General features: G+C 37.3%; 1 protein-coding gene across 1 annotated transcript in view; it reads left to right on the plus strand.

The window, feature by feature from the left end:
• Positions 1–24,652, plus strand: part of astn2 (astrotactin 2) — a 360,618-nt gene that overhangs the window by 45,609 nt on the left and 290,357 nt on the right. The window contains exon 2 of the mRNA XM_042509044.2: positions 5,273–5,460. Within this exon, the coding sequence (XP_042364978.1) occupies positions 5,273–5,460 (188 nt within the window). The remainder of the gene's footprint in view (positions 1–5,272; positions 5,461–24,652) is intronic.

Below are 24,652 nucleotides of genomic sequence, written 5' to 3' on the forward strand. Positions count from 1 at the left end.
CTCAGAGTGAGCACTTATATGATCACCGGCTTTTGTATTAAGAGTTCTGCTGACATTGAGTGTTCAGTAGATTTCACTTGTATCTTAAGTACCTGCAGGGACGACTTAGCAAAGAGAAGAAGGCTTTATCAAGGATTTGGGCCAAGCTTTCAATCTTTGTGCGGGCTGTTATGCAAACTTTATGAATAGTGAAAAGGGACTAGCTCAAGGTTTGCATATTTGTTTTCACAGCTTTTCCACCTTGGTTTTATCTTGAACTTTTCCAGTAATAATGGAAAATGATAGGGCTGTTCCCTAAATGTCGATGATGTGAATAATTAGTGGAGAAGCCCTTGAGTGTATTTTTTTTTTCCTTTAGTTGAATTTCTTTTTTGCTGCAACATTGTACGCGGAGGAAAGCATGATAACGGCACGGTGAGCTATGAATTTTTACAAACTTGTCCCAAAATGACCTTGCTAAATGCAGAGGGATGCAAATCAGTACGACTTATTTAAGTTCACTGCTCCACCACCCTACAAAACTACTTAAAACCACCAAATCATTTACTCAATGAGAAAGCTTTCAAAATCAGTTTCACTTTCAGAGGCTATCAAAATGGATTACATCCGATATACTTAACAATCTGTCTTGTTGAATTAGATATTTTCAAAAATGTACCTTATTTTTTAAATGCTACCCTTTATTTTATTTAGCCATTTACTTCAGTTCACCTTCTTATGATATGAAAATATACCTGTGCATGCTGAAACTGCTGAAATTGGCAATCCACATTGGGATTTGTATTGTCCCTTTTTGTGTCAAAATGAGTTATTGTTGCACGCAGTTGTGACAAAGCATTAACCTCTAGGGCTGAAAAATGAAGGCAATATAAAACTGCCAAAAACTGCAGTTCCCTGAATGGCCACTTGAGGCTGGCCCCAACGGTAAGTCAATCCCCATTGACCCACATGTTAAAATGCCCAACTTTACAGTGCGGTACAAAAAACATTGTTGGCCTCTAAAGCCAATTTCCCCATAAAAAAAACCCCAACAAAATAAACAAAGAAATCCTGTAGGGGTTCTGAAAATCCAAGATGTCAAGAGCCAAAATGCCAAACTTGAGGCCTTAAAATGGTCAAAAAGTTGAAATCATGTCCTATTGATGCAAGTGGAATATCAAAAATCGGGATACTTGAGTCATCTAAACAGCAACCCTATTTGATACAAGAAACTTTGAGTGGGATTCGATATCCATGTGCTGAAAGTTTATTATTATTCAGCAGATGAAGTCTGTCAATGAGAAGATTTTTCTTTAAATGTCTCCTGCTAAGATTTCTACTATCATTTCACAGTTACACAATGACAAAAAAGATCCTTAGGTTTGCTGATTATATCTTTCTGAAGGACTTTTATGACTGAAACCAGTGGCTGCTTGCAAGGTCAGAAACATACATTGAAACTCTCTATATAGTTATATTGCAGGTATTGCATGCTTTGAAAATGGCCAGAAAAGATGTGAAATGTTTACTATTTGCAGTTATAGACTGAACAATGGAAAACCACCAGTATGGCCCCTATAGATTCAGATAAATTGATATTTCTGCAAAGCCATTCTCACATTTTTATGTAATTTGAGCAGTTTTTAATAATAGGTTGACCATAATGTATTTCGGTCTCTCTTCTACTGGAGCTTTATGGCCACAATGCTGATAACCCATAAAAAACACACAAATGCTTCAAATAATCTGTATTACCCTGTAAGGATCCAAACATCATGATATCTCACCATGTCTCTGTGATCATATGTTTAATGGAGACATGTTTTGTCCTGGATCTATGAAATGTTCACTATGGCATTCCTCTGGGTTGTCCTTGCCCTCAGTTTGGGCGACACTGCATTGCTGACACCCTTGCTGCGAGTGCACTGGCATCAGTCACACACATAGGCTACAGTAGGGAGTCACACACATGCACATACACATTAATAATGTTCCTCCTAATGAATTACTAGCAGACCTTGAGGCCATACACCTATATCCAAGCAGTGTCTGGCCAGGTGCCCAATGACAAGCCTCATAGCACAAAAGACAAGGACACACACACACACACACACACACACACACACAATCCCTTTGTCTTTAAATAGCATGCTTACTGAGCCTCCTCATCTGCATAACAATTGTACAAAGGTAGGTAACAACCCTCAAAACTCTATTACTGTCCATCCATCCAGCGTTCCTTCTATTACAGCAAGACGTAGAGCAAGAGCGTTTCAGTTGTTCTCATGAAAATCACTTCCAATTTGGATCAAAGTGTCAGTATCATGCACAGTCACGGTTATTTAAAGCTATCTGAAATGCAAACAGAGCATGTGAGCAAAATGCCAAGGTAAATCTGACAGGAGCTTGATAAGCTCCGTTTAAAACAGTAACAGATGGCGGGAGGCAACTCACTGTTGGCCCAGCAGACAAAGCTTTATCTACTGTCAAGGTGAAAGGTCAAGCAGTGTGTCTTCAGCCCACAGATTAAACATAAAGAGCTGAATAGCCAGCAGTTATGGCATTTAAGAATTTCACACTCTACAAAATTTTACCATAAGCTGTAGTCAGCAAAAGTATAGAACACCTCAACGTTACAGCACAAGTGGGAGGATGTTTAAAGTGTACCTTCAGAGGGTGGATTAGAATTTAAGATGAGATAATGTGTATGTTGTCTTAAAGGAACAGCATGTAGGATTTGTCGGAGATATATTGGCAAAACTGGAATTTAATATTCTTAACCACGCTGTCACTTGTGTATAATCACCCAAATTAAGTTTTCATTACCTTAGCAGGAGCCATTTATATTGACAAACTAAGTGGATCCTCTTTCATGGAGTTTATCATGTTGTTCTACAGGAACCCAGAACAGACAAACCAAACATTAGCTCTAGTTTCTAGTTCTCCTACAGGAGTAGGCAACATGCGGAGTCGCATGCGGTTCATTAGCCCCTCTCCTGCTGTTCCCTGTGGCATCTACAGCTGGGTGACTTTTCCTATGACTTTAGCTGTGGCCAGTCATGCTAGAGTTTGATTCCAACTCCAACAAAGGGAACATGTCAGAGGAACATGGAGAATTAATAGTGTGAGGACAGATTTGTTTGCTTTCACAACCAACTTTGCAATGCAAAGCTTAAGTACCAATTAAACATTAATACCTGCAGAGTAGCCACCTTACTGTAAAACATATTAATGAATGCAGGTTTAGACCTATTTGTGGCGTTCATCGGCTAATTTAGACTTGACCCCTTAACACCTGGATCGCCATCAATACTCTTGTGCTGCTTTCCGGCACCTTCAACAAGCATTTAAACCTGTGAAATGTAGGAAGCTGGTTTGAACATGGTGAGCAATTTGGCAAGAAATGTCATGCAAATTGTTAAAAATTAGTAAAAGGTCAAATTAGCTGGGTTATTGTTAGATAGTATAAAAAAAAAAAAGACATAAAAAATGTCCAACAAAATTACATTTATAATTCATATAATAATACATTTAAAATTGTGTTACAGAAAAAAAAGTATTTTAAGCACTTTTTAAATGTAATTTTTTTTTTTTTTTTTACTTTTCTTTTTTGACACATTCCAACCAATTTATTGCTAATTTTTGAGCCATTTCTTACGAAGTCATTCATAGCCTTCTTTCTTTGAAAGTAATCAAGCCAATTTGCTCAGGTTTCAAAGGGTTTATAGGCTGTCTTACCTTCGTTATGAGTCTCATATATCTTTTTCAGCTTTGTTTGGAGGGGGAGCAAATTGGCCATTAATTCATCAGAATTAATTTATCAATAAAAAAAACAGCATGTACTGGTTCCTGCTTTGTACATGTGAGGATAAATTTCCTTCAGAAAAAAAGCTGAAGATGTCACCAAGTAAATGAAAAAAGGAAAGCATAAGGAAAAAGTAAAGTCAATTGCAGCCCTACTGTAACTCTGGCTATAAAGAATGTTGCCTGCGAGTTAATGAAGCATTGTAATATGAGACCTATATACTTAATATTTGGAGTTTGTTCATTTTCTCAAAGAATGTCCTTTTTGCATGTTCCCTCCTTGCACCTTAAGGCCCATGGCACTTGTGAGCATAGCGCACATAACCCTCCCCTGCCGTCCATGTCCTCTGACCCAGAGTCAGCGGGTTAATAACCAGCTGCACCGAAAGCCATTTGTCATTTGCTACCTGCCGCTGATAGGAGATGTCAGCAGATGTCTATGCCCTTGTCACCCAGCCGCATGACAAATACTGTATCAAGCCTCGCAATCTGAGGCTCCCTGAGGCTTCTCAGTACTCTTCTACTGAACAACCACTCCCACTTGATAGCATTAGATTCTTGTGCCATGATCCATATCGAGATAAACTAGTGATCCCCTTGCTCTTTTTCATTTCCTTTCCCCATTGCTCCATAAATTGCAATTTTTTTTTATTTTTTATTTTCCTGCACATTTTCCTCTCTCCTTTGCTTTTAAACGTTTCCGACTTTCCTTTGATGTTTGATACTTAATGCCAGCACTGGCCTGGAGCTAATGGTATTATGTTGGTACAAAAAGTAGGATGATTTATGCAGATAAGAGGAGGACGTTGAATGGTGAGACAGCATTTCAACAACAGCACTGGACATGTGAATTAAATCAAGCTTGTAAAATCAATTGTCTTCCCATTTGTCGAGTTTTTGTCTCTTGTTTCTCGACAAAGAAAAGGCTTGTGTAAACAAATGGATATTAACAGGAATAAGCCTTCCCAGTCTGTGACTCACTTTGTCTATAATTGATGTGCTGCATTGACTGTGATGGCTGAAACATTTGCAATGCTTGACACTTCTGCAGTTTTGAATTTGTAGATATTTCTGACTAGTACCAGGGGCGAAAAAGTTGTCATCACAAAGATTTCATCAAAGCGGCTAAGCAATGCAGTGGCTTGACAGTAATTCTTCCCGAGCCAGCTGCACAAATGCACAATTATGACAGTCTACGAAGTGTGTCCAGCTATTCAGAAGTTCAAGGTTTGTAGTTGCAGCACAATGTTGGTGTGTGCCGAGACATAGCAAAGCACTGGAATACTAATGCCGAACCAAACACTCACATTTGAACTTTGATTTATTACTCACAGGCTATTTAGATGTTGTTTTTTTTTTTTTTTGTTTTGTTTTTTTTAGATTTCAGCACGGTAAGGTTAGAAATACACACTTTAACAGATAATTGAAACTTCTCATGGATCAAGTGTCAATCTCATCAACCTTTTTCTCCTCTCATTTTTCTCTGCAGAGATGTCAGGTACGGGAGAAGATATTTCTCAGGTACACTGGAAGCAGCAGTGGTTGGAAAATGGGACACTGTACTTCCACGTGTCGATGACCGAGTCTGAGCTTCTAGCCCAGACGACGCAACCCACAGCCCGCGAGCCTGCCCATGCCCTCCATGAACACATGCATCTGCTGCACATCTCAGTTATGGTAAGTTACCAGCACCCTAAGCTTAACAAATGTGGTTGTGGATATACATTTTATCACAACTTCTCATTTGGTGGTTGTCAGATGATTTTTATATTTTTTTAAATATTTTTTATATAAAATGGACTTCACAAATCTTGGTGACATAGGGAATACTAAGGATATCTCTCTAGCTGGCGAGGTAAACACTAACACACCAGCCGGCTGAAATACTGCTAGCATTTGTCACTACAGCTCATTGCACCTATTTCTAATTTCATTGTAAAGTGCTCCCCCATGGCATTTTGTTTTCAAGATTGTTCGACGCAATAAACACTTAGTCCGTGAATCTATTGTACCATTACCTTATCGGTGAAAAAGATTTTTTTTCTCACACTAAGACATCATCTTAGCATGTATAGCATACTTTTATATGTAACTGGGCAAATTAAGGGTACATTTTAATCATACTAGAGTTGGTGATTGTTTGAACAATGAAAAGACAAAGCGAGATGTTTTTTTTTCTGAATTTCTTTTTGTTTCTGTTGACTTTGAATGAATTGTGTTTTAAAATGATAAAATTACTGTTTATCTATATGGAGTCGGATGGGGTTGGCTATAGTAATTTGGGGCTGTTCCGGGCTTAACATAAAGGATCCTACTCTGTAACAAAAAAGGTTAACCTCCATAATAACAATCCAAGTCTGTCAGTGGCAAAAACAAGCCCTTTTAGTGGATGTGAATTTTTTGGATGTATAATGTGTAATTGCCCAGCATTGCAGCCTGTTAAGCAGCTTTAGCGGCACTCTTGCTCAGTACTGGACCAATTTCTGAAATTGCTGACATAAAACACAGAATAGGGTCCAGGTTAAAAAAAAAAAAAAATACCAAAGTTATCCTCTAAAAGTGGATGTTTGAAATGGCCTTTCACTATAAATATGAACACATGATGTATTTATAAAGCGAAACTCCTGCAAGCTGACTACCTGTCTGTTAGAGTCGCATGTGTTGATGCTCCTTATCTTATGGTACTGTTGCTGAGACACCTCGGGGCGATAATGCGCTTTAGATAAGCACGGACTTCACTCCATACTGCATAATGAGTGTGGTGATGTTTCACAGTGTTTGTCCTCCCAGCTGGTATTAAGAAAGCGCTGCAGTTAGTTGCGCTGATACAGTGAGTGGAAAGAGTAATGACTCTGTTGACAAGAAGTCAGGTAAAGATCTTGAAATGTCAAACCAGTCTGGCGAAGGCAGAGCTACAGCTACACAGTTTAAGCAGTGATGCACCTCTTGGTGTATTAGTTCTCGCTGATGGGATGCTGTCAGGGTTTGGGGGAGTGTCAACACTTTAAAGTATGCACTTAGCAACTGGTAGCAAGTGGAGTAGAAAGCTGGTTAGACAGTGATGGCACCTGGCTTTTCTTTATATCCACGCTGTGTTCTTGTATGTGTGTTGGTAGTGTTTTGATTACCATGCTGCAGCTTTATGACTGTGGCGTACAGTATTGCTTTAAATCTACTGAGGCTGAAGATCCCTAATAACAAACACATGTAAATACACTACAATGAAGCTGATAACTCATCTCCCACTGTACATACTTTCTCCTCTGGAACAACCGCTGCTCTTTCACAATCTGTTTTAATTGGACATCTTCTATCTCTCTGCTTGCATTTCAAAAATGTAGCTGGTGATATCATCACCTTTATGGATGCCAATACTTTCTGAGTGCTTTATCTCATCTTGTTAACTTGCTAAATACTTGTGGCTGTGTTTTTACAGCTCGTCCTCTTCTCACAGTTGCGTCATGTCACCTATCCACTTTCTCCCATATTTTAATAACGTGGTAATCTTTATGAATAATATGCATTAGGGTAAAATCCTTTAGATGAATCATCTCATTTCTGAGGGGGTCCTATTATAAATACAGACATAAATGAATTCACAAGAAACGATACAAAGACTTTGAAATAATGAAGAGACAAAACAAACAAAAAAAAAAAAATCAACAATTCAGCCGACACACTGCAACTAAGGCAATCAACACTAAATGATCACAGAGAAGAGCAAATGAACACAACCCCTTGATGGCCACAAAGAGGCCATGAACAAATGTCTAAATGAAATATAGTAGAGAAATGTGCATACATACATACATACATACATACATACATACACACATATATATGTGTTATATATACATTTATTTATACAGGAATTGTTTTTCTTACTCTAGGGATGGAGAAGAAATATTGTGACAAATGCCTTTAGTGATGGAATCAAAGACCAAAAGATATATATATATATATATATATATATATATATATATATATATATATATATATATATATATATATTACAATACAGTATGTGTGTGTGTGTGTGTGTGTGTGTGTGTGTGTGTGTGTGTGTGTATCATACTTTTTTTTACTTGACTGAGAGATATGCACAAGAATTCCAGCGTCAGTGTACACCCGTACCTGAGTAAATGTCAAAAGTCTTGAATCCTGAATCCCCACACTCCTAACTTAAAGTCTCGTGTTTTGCACCTACTCTGTTGTTGGCTTTTCTGCCTCACTTCTCCTTGCACATCCCACCACCTTCTCTATTTCTGTCACTACCCTCTTCTCTGCGCACACCGTCACCTCGTTCTATCCACCTCCGCATTCACTCGAATCCTCTCACCTCTCCTTCTCACGGCCCCACCTCTTCCTCCCGCACCCTTGAAACTCTTTTGGTGACACTTTGGTTGATGGGATATGCGTGACACTGCCACAAGTCTGCCGTAGAAACTGACATAAACACAAATCAAACATATGAATTCAACAAACTGTGTATGTAGTATGTCAGGTTTATGTCACTAAAAATAGCATGTCAATCATAACAACGCACCCCTGATAAAAGCTAGAAAAATTCATAAAGTTGAATTTTACTCTGCACCTCATGACCCTCCTTTCAGTGTTCTCGTTTGACTGTGAAAAGAATTATTGGCGAGATAAAAATTATAGGTTTGAGAGGGTGATGTTTAAAATATTGCTTATCTTTTTTGACAGTATGATTACTAGTTTGGCAATTACTTATTCTCAGTGGCAATCACCATTCCTTTAGTCAGACTTTCTTTACAGCAGACTCTGTGACATATATGTATATATATATATATATATATAGTAGAGCATAAATAGCATTCATAATGGCTCTTTTCTAACTGGAGTTTCCCAGTAAATTGTGGAAGTGAGCCAGGATGCATAACACCTGGTAAATGGTAAATGGACTTCAGCCATCATTAATTTTTTTATTAACACCTGGCCTTTTTTCTAAATTTGACAAAATGTCAAAATCTCCTCCATGAAAAGGGCCTTTTAATAAATCCTGTGGTGTTCTTGCCAACAGCGTAAATCCTTCCTCTACAACCTGCTTATCACTTTCTGCCTGTGACAAACATTTTGATTTGCAAGCAGTCTGCACATATTACCTTGGATTGAAAAGATTCTAAAAAATGCTCAATTTTGAAACAGTCACTCACACCTTGTCCTCTTTACCGCTCAGTATATCTGTGCTTTCAGCTTCAAGTGGTCTAAAATGCAGCATGAAGTTAACAAAGTACTGGGAAACAAAATAAAACTAGAATCTTCTCAACACTGGCTCTCTATTTAATGTAATAATTTTAATCACTGCCAAGTCACTTCAGCGATGACGCATTCAACATATTTCTAGGGTTTCCATTTCATGGCTTTAAAGTAGATGTCACCGCTTTTGTATATTATCCCGCCCGACAAGGACATGTAGAGGTTTATATCAAAAACAAATATAACCATTTTGTCAGAGACCATTCTGTGAGAAAGAAATTCAGTCTCCATTGTCCCTGTCATTATTTATACAAATTTTCTTTAAAGCTACACACTAATTTCATGATTGGTAACATGCATCACATTCAATTTGTTTAAACTACCTTCATATATTCTAATATATTTTATTCAACATTTTTGTGTACCCATTATGTTCCATGTATTTCATTTCCTGGAGCTGCCTCTTTAGTTGGCAATCTAAGGTGGACTGGCAACTCAAATTTGCCATATGTGAGTGTGAATGTGCTTATCTGTCTATGTGTGTTAGCCCTGTATACTGGGGACCAGTCCAGGGTATAGCCTGCCTATCCCCAAATCCCCATTGGATGCTGGGCTCGGCCCAAGCCCCCTGAGACCCAGAGCAGAACAAACCATTATATAAGTTTACTGTTTTATTTGTTGTTTTGCTATTGGATTAATTATTTATGATACTATTATTATAAATATTACAAGAATTAACGATTATAACTCCCCTACTTCTCACTGTATTGGTTGCGTCTCACTGTCCTCTGCGTAACCTTTTCTCATACATCTTTATAATTAGACACAGCTGAACTTGTTTCCTTTGTGCTCCTATCCCTCTCATCTTCAATGCATATCCTTGATTAAAGAACACCCCGACTGCCTTGGCAGAACATCCTCACTCCCATCTTGTCAAAAACGTATGCCTGGTCAGTGGCCCTACGTGTCAAAATATGATGCGCTAGATACTGCTTTAGCATCAGTTTTGCAAACTCAGTAACGAGGTGTTTGCTTCATATTGAGGTTGAGGCCACAAAAGCACTTGTTTCAGTTTAGAAAAAAGATTATGGTCTGGGTTAAAAATAAGTATGTTTGTTCCTAACATGCGTGACGTGATGTGCTGCATTATCAAGTTAAAATACCTTGTTTTTTTTGCTTCACATGGGACACAAACAGTGGTCTCCTGAGTGAAAGTCCTGTGTTTATTTCAGCCATCCACCTCCCGTCCTTTCAACCCTTTGCTGACTTTCTTGGCTATAAGCTTGTAGCTTTTAGTGATGAAGCAGCCCGGTGCGTCTCATACAGACACTGAAGAGGGCCTCAGTGAGCCGGTATCACATGCCAAGGGCCACCGAGCAAGTATCAGTAGTTGAAGAGTTGACAGTGTGAATACCTCGTCTTTGCATGCTAGTAGAGTACAAAAAACAAAATGAGGACCTACTCATCGAAGCTTTGCCCCATAGCTCCACTGATGGCCAAAACTCTACAAAAAAAGCTTTAGCATTTTATCAAAAGACCAAATTACTTATTTCTCTGTTTGGGCATTGTAGGCTCAAAATGTGACCATAAGTATATAATATGTATTGCTCAACCATCCTCATGTTTTGGACGTGGGATTCGTGCTCCTAGTTCCTAGTTCCGAGTTCCTAGTATCATATGGTACTTGTTGCGTAGATGTAAATGTCTTTAAAACCTTAATTAAGGGATTTTTCCATTCACTCTGTGGTCGCAAAAACAAGCTATAAACACAACATATACCAGTAATTTATCATCTTTTACGCTTCTATTGTAAACTTTTTAGCCTATTCCAACCTCCAGTTAATATAGAACAACATCGCCATTTGTCGAAGTTGTGCTTTTGGACATTTGACAACTGCAAGTCCAATATGTTTGTTCCTTTAAGCTCTGTTTAAGGAGTGTTAAGAGTAATAGTCAGAAGTCGCTGGCTGGAAAAACGGTAAGCTGAAAATGCTTCATAGGTCTGAGAGAACTGCAAAATCAGAAGATAAATATATGTGTGTTTGTTTCTACCAACAACCACTTTAACACTTTTAATAGTGATCCATTTTTAGAATAAAAATATCGATTGCAGCTGCTTTAAACAAGGTTTTCACAGTGACACAGGTACATTGTCTTTGCAAAAACAGTGTAATTGTGTTTGAAAGGAGTTGTCTTGATCTTTTCTTGGCATCACTTTAAAAGGTAGACATTAGTGTGTGAAATTTAAAGGAGGGAAAGACGAGGGGAAGCATATCGAGGCAGTCAGAACAGGACAGAAGGTCTGGTGGTTTGGCCTCATGGCCCCAAGGTGTCTCCTGGCTCTTTGAGTGAACATCACAATGTCTGATGCTGTCAGTTTTGGGCCAGACTGAAGTGTGAGCACTCTATTCTTCTGGCATTGAGCTGTCAGTTTCTCACTCACTCAAGCAATCGTTTTCCCAACTCTCCCTGCTTTCAGCTGTCCGTCCCCGATGCTGTCTCGCCATTATATGACAGCAGCAGACAGAGGCAGGTATCCGTTTGAACACAGGCTGAAATGACAATTGACTGACGCAGTGATCAGGTGGATTTGTTTTACAATGATTTCCTAGCACTCATAACCAGTTGATTTGACGGTATTGTCTCAGAATGTATTATTCTTACATTTGAACAGGTTTTCAGCATTTTTTGAGTAATACTCTACAGCATTTAAGACTACTTTTTTGGAATTGTTTTTATTGTGTTTTCCATGTTTTTACAAATAGGCCTCCTGTAAACGCTCGCATCAACACAATAGTTATGTTGACATTTGAAAGGAAAATATTGGCCTTGACAATGCATATAGTTTAAAAGACATGTTTTCAATCAAAGAAAGTCATTTCTGTTACATAAACACCCCGTGGCCCTTCACTTTCCTTGCAGTTTTATTTCAATACACCTAAAGGGTGTTTTATTGTCTGCTTTTTCCTCCTTTTAAGTCATACTCTAACTCATTGGTTGTAATATTTTCAGATAGCTTTTGGTGAAAATAAATCACTATAATTATGATAATCTTCCCTGTTGCTGTAAATATATAGCTGTTTATGTATTCATGGTGATACTTGACATTCTGACACTATTCAACAACCCTGCTGATTCAGTTGAAAATTATTTAGTTTATTTTCCTTTTTTGTTTTTTTTATTTTATGATGATATTTATGCTTAATATACAACAATTTGTGCTCAGAATCTGTCACAGTTATCCAAACCATCACAGCGGGAGTGCACAAGATTCTGGGCCCTGTGCTTCAGCAGTCTTTGTGGGGCCCCCGCCCCGCCTCTGTCGAACGTATATTTTTCTTCTTTCCCTTCCCTTTTTTCTTTCCTTTCTTTTTTGGGACCCCTATTTCCCCTTTTGGGTGAAAGACATGACAGTGTATGTCGTTGCTTGAGCAGAAAAAGCACTAAGCTTTAGCTACATTTAGAGACAGATCTACTGAAGGGGTGGACCAAACCATTTAGTGCTTTTAACTCTTTGAAACCTGAGCAAGTTGGCTTGATTTCTTTCAAAATCATAGGAGGAAGGCAATGAGCAGCAGAAATGACCCAAAAATTCACAACAAATTAGTGAAGAGTACAAAGAAAACACCTGAAAATGAGATAAAAGGAAAGTTTAAAAAAAACAACCAACAAATGAAAAAAAGGAAAAAAAAAGTGACCTAAAGAAAGGAACCAATATATTTTTTTCTGTAATATATTTTAAATACATAATTCTAGTTAGTAATAATAGAGTAGTAGTAATAGTTTTAACCACCCCGACCCCCACCCCCTTTTTTTGTGAATTTCTCTCTCGCTCTTTTTTTTTTTAAAATCAGTTTTCAGGTTAGTGTCTCACCTTTTGCAAATTTCTCACAATTTGCTTGTTTCATTTGGCCATGGTTTTAATGAGAATTAAACCTTTTTGCTCAGGTTTCAAAGTTTTCAATACTTATGTAAGGGGTTTGAATGCAGCACATGAAAAACTGATTTTGAAAACAGGTTTCTAAAGGGTTAATGGTTTTAATGCAAAGTGTAATCTTTCAGTGGGTTTTTTCTATCAATTTTACCTCAGTGAGTAAACACCTTCTGTGTAATTAAGTTACCTCCTTCATAAACTGCCTTTGAAAGAAAACAAAGGAATCAGAGAAGTGTGGGCTGTTTTAATAGTTCACCTAGGCAGAGAAACACTGCCTGTCACATGCACTTTCACTGTTTATGAGATCTGTTGAATATCAACGTATTTTTGCGGTGCAGTACAATGCAGCTTTTTTCTGCTGCATTTCTCCATTACACAGTATTCTGCTGCCCTGCCCCGCCATGCCCGGAGGCCTTATCTAAAACCATTTTGATTTGCATTGTGCCATCAAAGCGATCACACACACTTTAGCAACTATTTCAAGGATTTTATTTGTGGCGGTTGGCTTTTTGTCAAACTGCTTTTAGTCGGCTCTTTTTTGATTTGCACCTTTTGAGGGATTTTCAAGCAGGAGCCAAACTGTGATTGTAAATCATTGGAAGGTTAGTATTCTGTATATCAGTATAAGTGAAGTGCTTCATTGCAATTCATTGCTGTCTATCACTGTCTTACTGCAGCCTCCGACTCAAGTAAAATCTAGTAGTTGTGCTGCTAGCTTTTCTTCATCATGCATTTTGCAAAGTAGGGACATTAGAGGCAGGAACACCTCCACACAGAGTAATAAATCTGTTCACACTATCGGGGGCAATATGATTGATAGAATTTAAAGCTTTTCAGAAAGAACTTTCACAGCCCCGTAGACAGAAAATGAGAAAAAAAAATGTGAGTCACGGAATTATTAACATCCAACGCCAGACAGTTTGCCTGCAGAAAAGAGTCACACCGGTGGTTTGATCAGACCTCTGAGATGTACTGAAGCAGCCTTTAAACAAAGCTCCCACCCCACAGGTAAGACAGATCACAGAGAAAAAGCAATTTTCTCCGCTCAATTCAACCTCTACACCAGAAACAATCCATGATGCACAGTGCATGATGCAATGTAGGATTTTTTTTTTTTTTTTTCCAGGAAAAGAAGAATTATAGTTGAGATATAATTGCATTTCTTCCTCATCAGTACTGGGAATGATATAATGCAGTGGGAATTTGAATATGGAGTTCAGAGGGAAAAGGCAGTCTATCATATTGTGTGTAGCACTGGGGAGGATTTTTCAAAGAAATGGCATGTTTGAGTTCACTGGGAGGACAGGTAGTATTTTACCAAAATGAGATGCAATAAAGGCTGGCAGTTCAGAGCCTTTCATATGCCACGTTACGGAACATAATCATCTATTACCTGAGAGTCTATAGGACAACACAGAATGGAAATTAGACACGTTTCATTGACTATCTGCGCATTATGTTAAATACAACAGTTAGCCAAGCAGTAAAAAACAAATAACGAGCACAATGAATTGAAAACATTTCATTTTTAAAATAATTTCTCGTACATGAGCCATATGCCCAGGGATATTTAATATTCCTGTGCTCACACAATGTAAAGGCAGGTCTACTATTCTTATCTTTGTCCTGATAGATATGCATGAAGATCACAGTGCACCCTACATGGTTGAAATGGCTTCCGTATAATTAAGTAGTCACTGGTGATATATGACCATCAGTGTGTGGTGGGTCATCGAGGCATTTAGGCAATGGCGGCTCCTGAATCAGAGGCTACATAAATTAATTTTCACCATGCCCTGGCACAGGCAGGCATAATGCTACTGTGAAGGGAGGACGTTTCCAATTATTACATTAAAGTCCAAGCCAGTTACAGTTTTAATTGCTCCAAGCTTTAATTGTTTTAAGCCACCTTTTTTTCTATAATTTTACACATGCGTGTTATTGTACCATGAATACAAATTCAGTGCTAATTAAAATTTCTGCCAGCCAGCAGCTTAAGAGATTGCTATGAAGCTTCTAGAGGTGAGAATTAAAAAAAAAACAAAAAAAAACTTATTTGCTGAAGGAGCTAATTGTACATCCATTAATAACTTTCTTTACATCACATATACCATATGTTAATCACATATACCATGAAATGATTAATTGTAAGAGCTTTAATGGATATTGAAGTAAAAAAATGTATATGTATGCTGCCTGCTTCTTATTTTTCTTTTGATTTTAAAGACCACAGACTGTTACTGATCAATAACAGCATTATCTGCAATCTGCATCATAATCAGTATTACAGACTGCAGTAATTTCCTAGTTTTTCAATGTTTGTGCTTGTAGTGAGTTTGGTCCCTTTTACAGTCAGTTTAGCTATTATCACGCCATTAAAAGTTGTTATCAGTGGTGATAGGAATCATAGATATCGGTATTTGGGGGCCCGCCACATCACTGTTAGATTGGGAAGGTCATTATGAAGGCAAGAATTTTAACTTTCTGCCATAAAGGGAAATCATTGGACTTTGTTTCATGTGGGAGATGTTAACATTTTGTGGATGGGTTAAACAGAGCTTCCAGCCGTGAGACCGGTGTGAAACCAATATTTATGCCCAACCATGGCTTTTTTTTCCCGCAAAAAATCCCTTTCTGGCAGAAAGAGCTATAGGCAAACTTCTCCCAACAGCTGTCATTTTGGCACTTTAGCCTGAGGGAAATTAAATTGAAACCTAACAAATTGGTAACGACCTTTGGATGGGCTGATAATGGCCTCCTGAGTCTACCAGTAGGAGGCCCCTACTGACCCATATCTGTGACACTCATAACCACAGATAAAAGCCATTTAATAGGCTGATAACATTCCAATTGGGTGCTTTTTATGACTTAATATATGTGTAATTAAACACATCCTCATACCTAAATGACAGTATATTGTAGATTATTTGAAAAATGACCCATATGACCCCTTCCTACTCTCCCCCATGTTTGAACTTCATTTTACATACAACCAAATCTCCAGATTAAATGTTGACTTTATATGTCTGCATCTCTAACCTTTGTACATTATTATGTTAAAACTGTACATTTCTACAGTGCTGGGGTTAACTTGTGGTTATATTTTGGCACAAAACCATTTTGTTGTGGTTATGAAAAGATCACATTTCAGCATCTAGTTTTATTGGCAAAATCTCCTCTAGGAATGCTGCTGATGTGTCACTTAAAAACGCCCATTTTTGTTGTTTGTTGGTCTTGAACAGAGTGCCATTTGGCAGCTATCTTGCCTAAGTGTCAAGCCATCCATCATCCCCCAAAGTTGGCTCATATACATGAAATCAGATCTATGTAACTTCAGAAACAATTGATAGGATTTTTATGACATGAACAAATGTGACATAACCATAATTTGCACAACTGATGTAGAAAAATACTTGAACTGTGGGTCAATCTTCACTTTGATGAACAATAAAATAAACTCAGTGACCCTCAGTTGATCCTACTTGAATATATGTTTAATACAACACAAGTCTGAGAAGCTTTTGGTACAGCATTTGCATGGACAAGGACATATAAACTTTAACAAGTATTTCATATTACATGAGCTCTGTCTAATACTACAGTATCTTAACCTTCAGACAGTCTAGAGCCTCTTAACATGCCTGCATGCAAACAGTGAAGGACTCTGAGCCCTCTGAAAAGCCCTAACCATTACCATGAATGAATCATGCATTTATTACATGATGACATTCAAGTACTTTTATATTTATTATTTTTCCCATGACCTACAGTACTAACATTTGCCTCTGGCAACTGGGCTGGCTCATCATAGTTTTGCCAGATGTTCACTTGTGTTTTTTGTTCACTTGGGCTTTTTATATTTAAAAACAATTGTTTTTTTGCATGTGGAAACACAGCTAATGATAGCCGTGAGATTGAATGACAACAATTAGCTGAAAGACACTAAAAATGCATAAAGGTTTGGGGAACTGCAGACTTTATAGATTATTCTCTGTAGGTTCGCAATTTTGAGAAACCCCTTCACATTATAGTCTTTTGACCAATTGTTCAATTTGAAATATTGGTGAGTGCAGCTTTAGCTGGCCCAGATGAGAATAGTTAGCGTTAGTTTATGTGGATGACAGAACAGTTATCAGGGGAAATACTGTTCATTAGTAATATTTTAGTGGGCAGTGTGAATAGATAAGTGTGAGCTGAAAGCAAGTGTCAGGGATCCAAGCTTAAATGTGGTTAGTTTGAGTTAGAGTTAGAATTGGAACATATTCATGATTGTTGTTTGTCCGTTTGTCTGTGCACCATTAAAATCAGCGGTGGAAAATGTTCGAGATCACTCTAATGTCAAGTGAAGAGCGCGCACAAAACCAAATGATTTATTGTGAGCTGTAGTTTTTTTATTTAATTTTCCCTTAGAGCATATTTTATATGCACTGCATAAATTTAAAGTAGTTATTGGTTTTACTAGTGATCACCTAATTAGTGTAATATGCTTTGTGCTCTTTGAGTGAGTCATTTATTGTCTTTAACGGGCTAACTTTACCATGTTGCTCCTCGAGATTGTGTTTAAGTGCCCGAGTGAGTACGGCACTCTGCTTACTGTCTGCACTCAAACACTAACTGAAGTACTGCACCTTTTCACATGTGAAGGTTTTCTTTCTTCCCTTATACTCTGGGTCCAATAAAATCATGAGAAATCATGCTCATTTTTACTGTTGCATTAATGATTCTATCTAAATTAGATGTCAAAAGAAAATGGTAATAAAAAATGAAAGTATACTATTAGACAATTACTGCAGAGAGATGGATGAAATAGCAGTGCAAGGAAGACAAATGGAAATTATATTTTGGTATGCTTTAGTTATTTATTACCCAGATGTCCTTCTGAGGCGAACACATGGAAAACATGTGTAAGAAGTAAAAATAAAAACGTAAATAAATTTGTAAATGTAATTATGTTTAACAGGAGAAGGCATTTTCAGTAATTCAACTTTTTTGGTGAGGCTTTTAATGTTGGAAGCACTGAATAAGATTAGTGCCACCAGAGAGAAGAATTGCAAATTTTATTTTATTTCCTTGCACATGTTGATTATTTTAAAAAGTGTGTTATTGTTGGTGTAGCTGAGGTCATTTCAGTGCAAAATTGAATCACACTGGATTTGAACTCTACCTGGTGCACGAAACCTGTGGTTTACCAACTGACCCAGACTTTAAAGTGATGATGTGCCCTAAGTCTAAAACACATTGCCACTGCAGTGCAGCAGCATGTCTTATGACACTGACCGTTTGATGCCTCCAGCACACATCAGTCGCGCTACAAGTGAGAAATGGATTGCTGCTCCTGAGTTGAGGAGTCTATTGTGTTATTTCACTTGACTCCTCACCCTTAAGAGAGTCTTTTAAAAATGTTATCTTTCTAAAACCATGACTGTGGGTTGTACTGTAGATGTCACATTTTTTAAACTCCACTGCAAGCTTTTTTTTGTGTCCACTATGACTGGAGATGTCGTTAAAGATAGACATACCTTCACTTGACACAAAAGTTGTGAAGTTGCAGTAGGATGTGCAGGGCTCATACAGTCATGAAACACCTTGAAAATTCATATGAACTTGCAAATAGCAATTTTCAGGCCTGGAAAAAATTTTGGAAAACTAAATATACCCTGAGAATTTTCAAATAGTCATGGAATTGCGTTTCGAAAACTTTTATAGTAACACATGATGTGTTGAAAGACCTTTGGAAATGTGATAATCCAACAATAATTTCTGTTTTTACAGTTTGTGGCTGGGATAAATGGTGGTTTGGAAGGCAGGTTTTCTTGAAAATCTCTCCAAAAAAAATATATATATATATATATATATATATATATTAAAGTCACAAAAGTTTCCAAAATATTAACGAAAAGAACTGTTTTTTCAAAATCTCCAACTTAAATCTCATTAAAAAAAAAGCCAACATTTTTTTCTTTAAAAATCACACCAAAAAAAAGGAATAAAAGGCCCTTTTGACAGTCAGTTAAATTTGTATGCCTCTTCCCTAAAGCCAAAAAAAGGTCCTTCCCCATTGCCTAAAAATAAGTTGACACCCCTTTTTTAAAATATTTAGTTCACATCCTGTCAATATTTTTTAAAATGATATTTGTTTTAAAAAGCTTTTATGTAATAATGAAAAGTAAACGATATCGATGGTCATTTCAGAGGATGTATGGTATTTAGAATTTGCCTCAAAGTCACGGAAAAGTCATGAAAATGAATTGTTAAAAATGTGTATAATGGATGTGCCAAATCAAAGGCTGTTTCTGAAAATGCTGCTTTTATGTTGCATGGAAAGTGATGTTGCATGAAAACAGAGCAGCATTCTGTTGCACAGTAAAAAAAATAATTGGGCCATCTGTCTCTACATGTGTCACATGACAGCGTTGTCTCACAGTATCACATGCGCAATAAAACTTCAAGAAGTTTGAGGGCAGACTGACCATCAAACAAAGTGACTACGGCAAGACTATGCCTCAGGGTCCAGCCAGAATATATTTGCTAAATGAATTCAAAACTTAATTTGCAATGAACCATTTTGAATTAAATGTGGTGACTTGAAAAATGGTTATTAAATTTAATATTTATTCTCCTTAAATGGATTTTGACAAACTCAAATTTAGTTTTGTTCATTCAATTTTAGCTTTCAGGGGCATAAAAGACTTTTTTCTTTGAATAGAAACTGAAAGACAGTCACCTCTTCCATGGCTGCCAACAGTGGACTAACACATTTAGCTCACGACAAACAATGTGGCAACGTGCCTCGCTCATCACTTCAGACAATGACCAAGTCTGTGAAAGACTTGCAAATAATGTATTAGTTTAAAGTACTGGGCATTTAACCAATGTGGCCTTGTAGCCTGGCAGACATGTAGCTGTCTTTGGCTATTTTGCAGCTGTAGTCTGCCAAGACAAATGCACAGTGCTGTTCTCAAGTGCACGCTACATAGAAAAGACACTTTATTCTGTGACAACCTAACAATATCCAGGGCCTTCAGCTCACCCCTCAAGCTGTCCTACTACTCGAGTGAATGTTGCCATGAGCTCCCTCCATCTCTTGCTTTCTTATTTATTAGTTTTGAGGGGGTTCCCAAGTGACAATTGAGGTCTCATATGAACTCATTCCACGCATCAGTGTCCAGTCCAATACAATTGATCTACAAAACAAATTAATAATTTAAGTTTTAATTTAATGTTTAAGGTGATTCTTTTTTTTTTTATTTATTTATTTTAACAACAGTTTTTACTGTATTAAATAACAAGACAAATGAATATGCATGCAAGTATCTGGTCATCAGCAGATCCAAAAGATGCTGCTGTTTATATAATTATTTTTTAACAGTTCCAAAGCAAAGTCTATGAAATTTTGATGAAAGTTTTTTTTTTTCTTTTTTTCTAAATGTTAAAGACAATGTTCATTTAAGACAACAAATTTCTTTTTAAAAATGTGGAAAATCTGTGAAGGTGTCATCAGAATTCTGCAGGCCCAGATTTTGTGTGGGCCTGGTCATCAGTGAGCACCTTTTTTAACACTTTTGCATTTTTACATGTTTCTTTGCAATACAAAGAATGTATTGCATCATCTTAAAAAATCATTACACAAATGATGGAAAATTTGTTAGAGATGAACCATTTAGATAATGACTACCCAGGTCTGGCATGGTAATTACACTATTCACTAATAGAGCTTAGCAAATATAAGCGGAGGTCATATGTGGTACAATATTACATTTGTGTAAATACACATTTTACATTTGAAACTCACCGACATTTAACCAACACGATGCCAGAATAAACAGCAAGGTTTTCTCTACTAGTTTAAACTTAGGTTTGAGTGTTACTCACATTTGAAGTGATGCCTGTTCCAGTACCTGGACTTTGGTACTGATATCTAATGGTACTTTTTATCTGTACTTTACTTTATTTGTAATTACAAAAATTGTCATTTTTGAACGAGCTGCAAAGGTGATGATGGAGACTTAAACGCTGTTCTGATCCTCTGCTCTTCTCGAATCACGCCAAGCTTATCTTCTGTCTCTCTGTCTGCTTGTGTGCGTATGTGTGTGTGTTTGTGTGTATGTCTGCTTGTCAAGCAGCGATACTAAGCTATTACTAAAATAACATAGTGAAGAAAACAGACCAGTACCGAAGTGTTGCAGCAGATCAACATTGAAACAATAGTTTTGTCTCGCGGGGAAGCAGACAGAGCGGCCACTGAACTTCATGGCTTGCTGCCTGGCTTTGGTGTGTTCCCTCCTTCTGTCTGAATTTGAATGTGGCGGTTCTGCAGAGCTCTGTTGTCAGTCTCAGAGCTTAATGGCTGGCTTCCAGGCTTTGTGGTGCTTTGTGGCGCTTCATGGTGCTTCTTGGTGCTCTGTGGTGCTTTGTGGTGCTTTTTGGTCCTTCATGGTGCTTTGTGGTGCTTTGTGGTGCTTCTTGGTCCTTCATGGTGCTTTGTGGTGCTTTGTGGTGCTTTGTGGCACCTTGGCTTCCTCCCTAAATGCAGAATTCTCACCCAGATGCACTCTCAGGAATCGATATTTGGGACCAATGGACTTAGCGTAAATCAGTCCTCAGTAGTGCCAACGTTATTCAATCTGTACCTTTAAAAGGTACTGATTTCAGTCCAAATCCAATGAATTAATATTAAATTAATATTAATAACAATTAAAACTTCTTTATCCTGTGAAAAGGTTTGCATTATAATGCTATCATATTATCGTTATTGTACTGGCTTTAATATATGATGATAATATTGTTTATCACAAGTATTTCTGGGACAACATATGGTCCAAAGCAGTTACCATTGCAGGCCTTTTGGGGGTAGTTTGTACTGATTATAGCTCCAGGGCTTTCAACGTTTTCTGTTTTCCTGCCTATGTCCTGCTCTGGCCTCCTTGCATGGTGTTTAGTGTAGACAATCCATGTCTAACACAGATGCTCAATAACAGCACACCAACAGATTTTTCCAGTAGCACCCCTTTATGCATCCAGGTCACTAATGTTGCCATTTATGTTTTCTAGCACCACTATGCATTTGTAATAGGAATCCTTGTCTGGCGGCTCACTGTTCTCCAGGAAGTACTTCAGCCTGCTGTTAGATGCTTACATAAAAACAACAACTAGCGTTCTCCCATTTCTGTCACAGTCACATTGGGGTGACCCTCTCATCCACTGGGACTCTCTAAATGTGCCTAGTTGCAGGAGTAGGCCCCGGTGTCCCTATTCCAGGCGATAGTTCCTTTTGGTAGCTGCTGGAAGTCATTGGGGTCTTTTTGAAAGACAATTTGTTCTTTCACTTGAAACTATTTTACCTTGTGTGTCCCTAAAAAGGGTGGCAATAGGTAAACATAAAAATTTACATTGCCACAAAAAACAAAGAATCAAATGTCAAGATATGATTTATTTCTTGGTGCATGATTTTATTTCTGGGTTTCTTCTTTGTTTCCTTCAGCTTGTCCTGATTAATTTTAATACCACCGTTAACAATATTTTGAACTATATGAGGGAAGAATATTAACGTCTAGATACTAGACTTTTTTATGATACATTGTACTAATTATGTTCTGTAAGATACTATATTGTGGATTTTTAAGACATTTTATGGCCTTTTTTTACTGTAATTTTTTTTAATGACAAGTCATTGATGATGTTTTTAACCAAATTTTTATAACATAAACACACACACACACACACACACACACACGCATATATATATATATATATATATATATATATATATATATATATATATATATATATATATATATATATATATATATATATATATATATATATATGGGGATTTGTTCCTCCAATATATATTGTAATAACGCCTAGTGTTGCTTTCACATCAGAGGAACACATTAATCTACACCTTCCCCCAGTTGTCCATTAAATCAATGAATGACCTGCTTCACCACCTTGCTAATTGTTCTTAACCAGAACCATTAGTGCTACGACATACTGTTGGGGATGATACTGTTGATGTAATTAGGAAACGAGGAACACAGTGTTTCATAATTTTTCTCCTTATAACTTAATGCCTGCTGCACGGGGTCTTGAGTAACCAGTGTTAAAATCATTTTTTAAATTCACTTTCCTCTTACAATTGATGCATCATCTCTTACAGATTTCTGAAAATAATCCACAACTAAATGCTGTTTCATATTGAAATTCTATAGTTATAGTGTTATTTGTGAAAGTAACAAAGGAGGTGAACCCTTTAATCAATTATCTGAATGCTACTGTAAATGTCTGCTACACTGCTCTGAAGAGCAGTGAACAGTAACTAAGTACATTTACTAAGTTACTGTACTTAAGTACAGTTATTGGGTATCTGTACTTCACTTTGAGTTTTCTTTTTTTCTTTTAAGCATATTACTTTAGCTCTTTGACTAGTTACATTGGCTTGGAAGTCACTGTACTGGACACAGAAGTTCACTTTTGGACTTAAAAATTGGGTGGATGTTACTCCAAAATAAAACATAGTTGTAAAGTTTTTGGTCTTGAATTTATACAATTTTTAGTAATATTTTTCTACCTTATTGTTCTTGCTGAACAGATATAAATCTACAGGTGTGTAACTGGATGTGGTAGGTTGTTTATTTCTTTATTACTTTTTGAAGAAGCTGCATCCACAGCAGTTCTACTGTTTGTGAGACAAGGCTTTGGCCAGAGGATGAGAAGAGATTTGTTTTAAACTAGCAGTTGAAACAGAGAGATAAACAGCTTTGCGGCATATTCAACAAGCTTTTTATTCTACAAGTTCTACGAGCAAGTCAGTGCATTCAGTGGGTTGTTTTAGGATTATTAGGTTCTGTAAATGTATTGTGGCTATATTAATCAATGTGTTGAGATTTTAAAAAATGTTATTTTTTGTACTTTAACTCAAGTAATGATCTGAATCCACAACTTTCATTTGTATTGGAGTAATATTTGACCAGGAGTATCTATACTTCGACTCAAGTTATAGAGTTGTGTACTTTGTCCACCACTGCTGAAGAGCACAACAGAAAAGGCATTTTTTCTAATATCCTGCCATTTTGGTGTTTTTCATCATATATGACTCACATTAACATGTTCACATTTCTACAGAGGTGTATGCAGATGTGGTCCCCTCACACTGAGCATGGATATGAGGTCATTAGTACACCTGGGGCAAGTATAAAAAGTGTAATTTCCTTTAATTAGTCCAGAAGGAGGACAGGAGCCTTGATAAGGACCAGTATTCACTATAATCTGGGATTGCACGCCGTATGTGTATGCAGTAGGTCAAGGTGTTCTTTATGTGGTCTGCCCTGGCTCCTACAGCACTTGTATCCATAGGGGAGAGAATGGTACAAGCAGCTCTTCACAGAAGCTTCCTGGCATCTTTCCTACATGTTCTCATTCATAGTCGTTCTGTTCCCAGATTTTAGCAGGACTCTAAACACATGGTCGGTTGCTGTGGTGCTGCTTCAAGGGCTGTGCCGCTGTCAAGATGGCTGGGGTCCAGGCTCTGGTTGTGACATGAGTGTAGAAGAAAAAGGATCGTTTCCTGATTCTTTGTCTTTTTAATAAATGATGTCAATAAGAATTAATTTGGGCGCACCTCCATATGTTAGATTTTCACATTTATGCCATGTCATTATTCAGCTTCAGTGACCCTGTGCACAGTGATTCATAGCCACCTGCATTATAGATTCA

The sequence above is a fragment of the Plectropomus leopardus genome, chromosome 20, assembly GCF_026936395.1.
Source record: "Plectropomus leopardus strain MGB_pleo_1.0 chromosome 20, ASM2693639v1, whole genome shotgun sequence".
In the NCBI taxonomy this organism is placed as follows: domain Eukaryota; kingdom Metazoa; phylum Chordata; class Actinopteri; order Perciformes; family Serranidae; genus Plectropomus; species Plectropomus leopardus.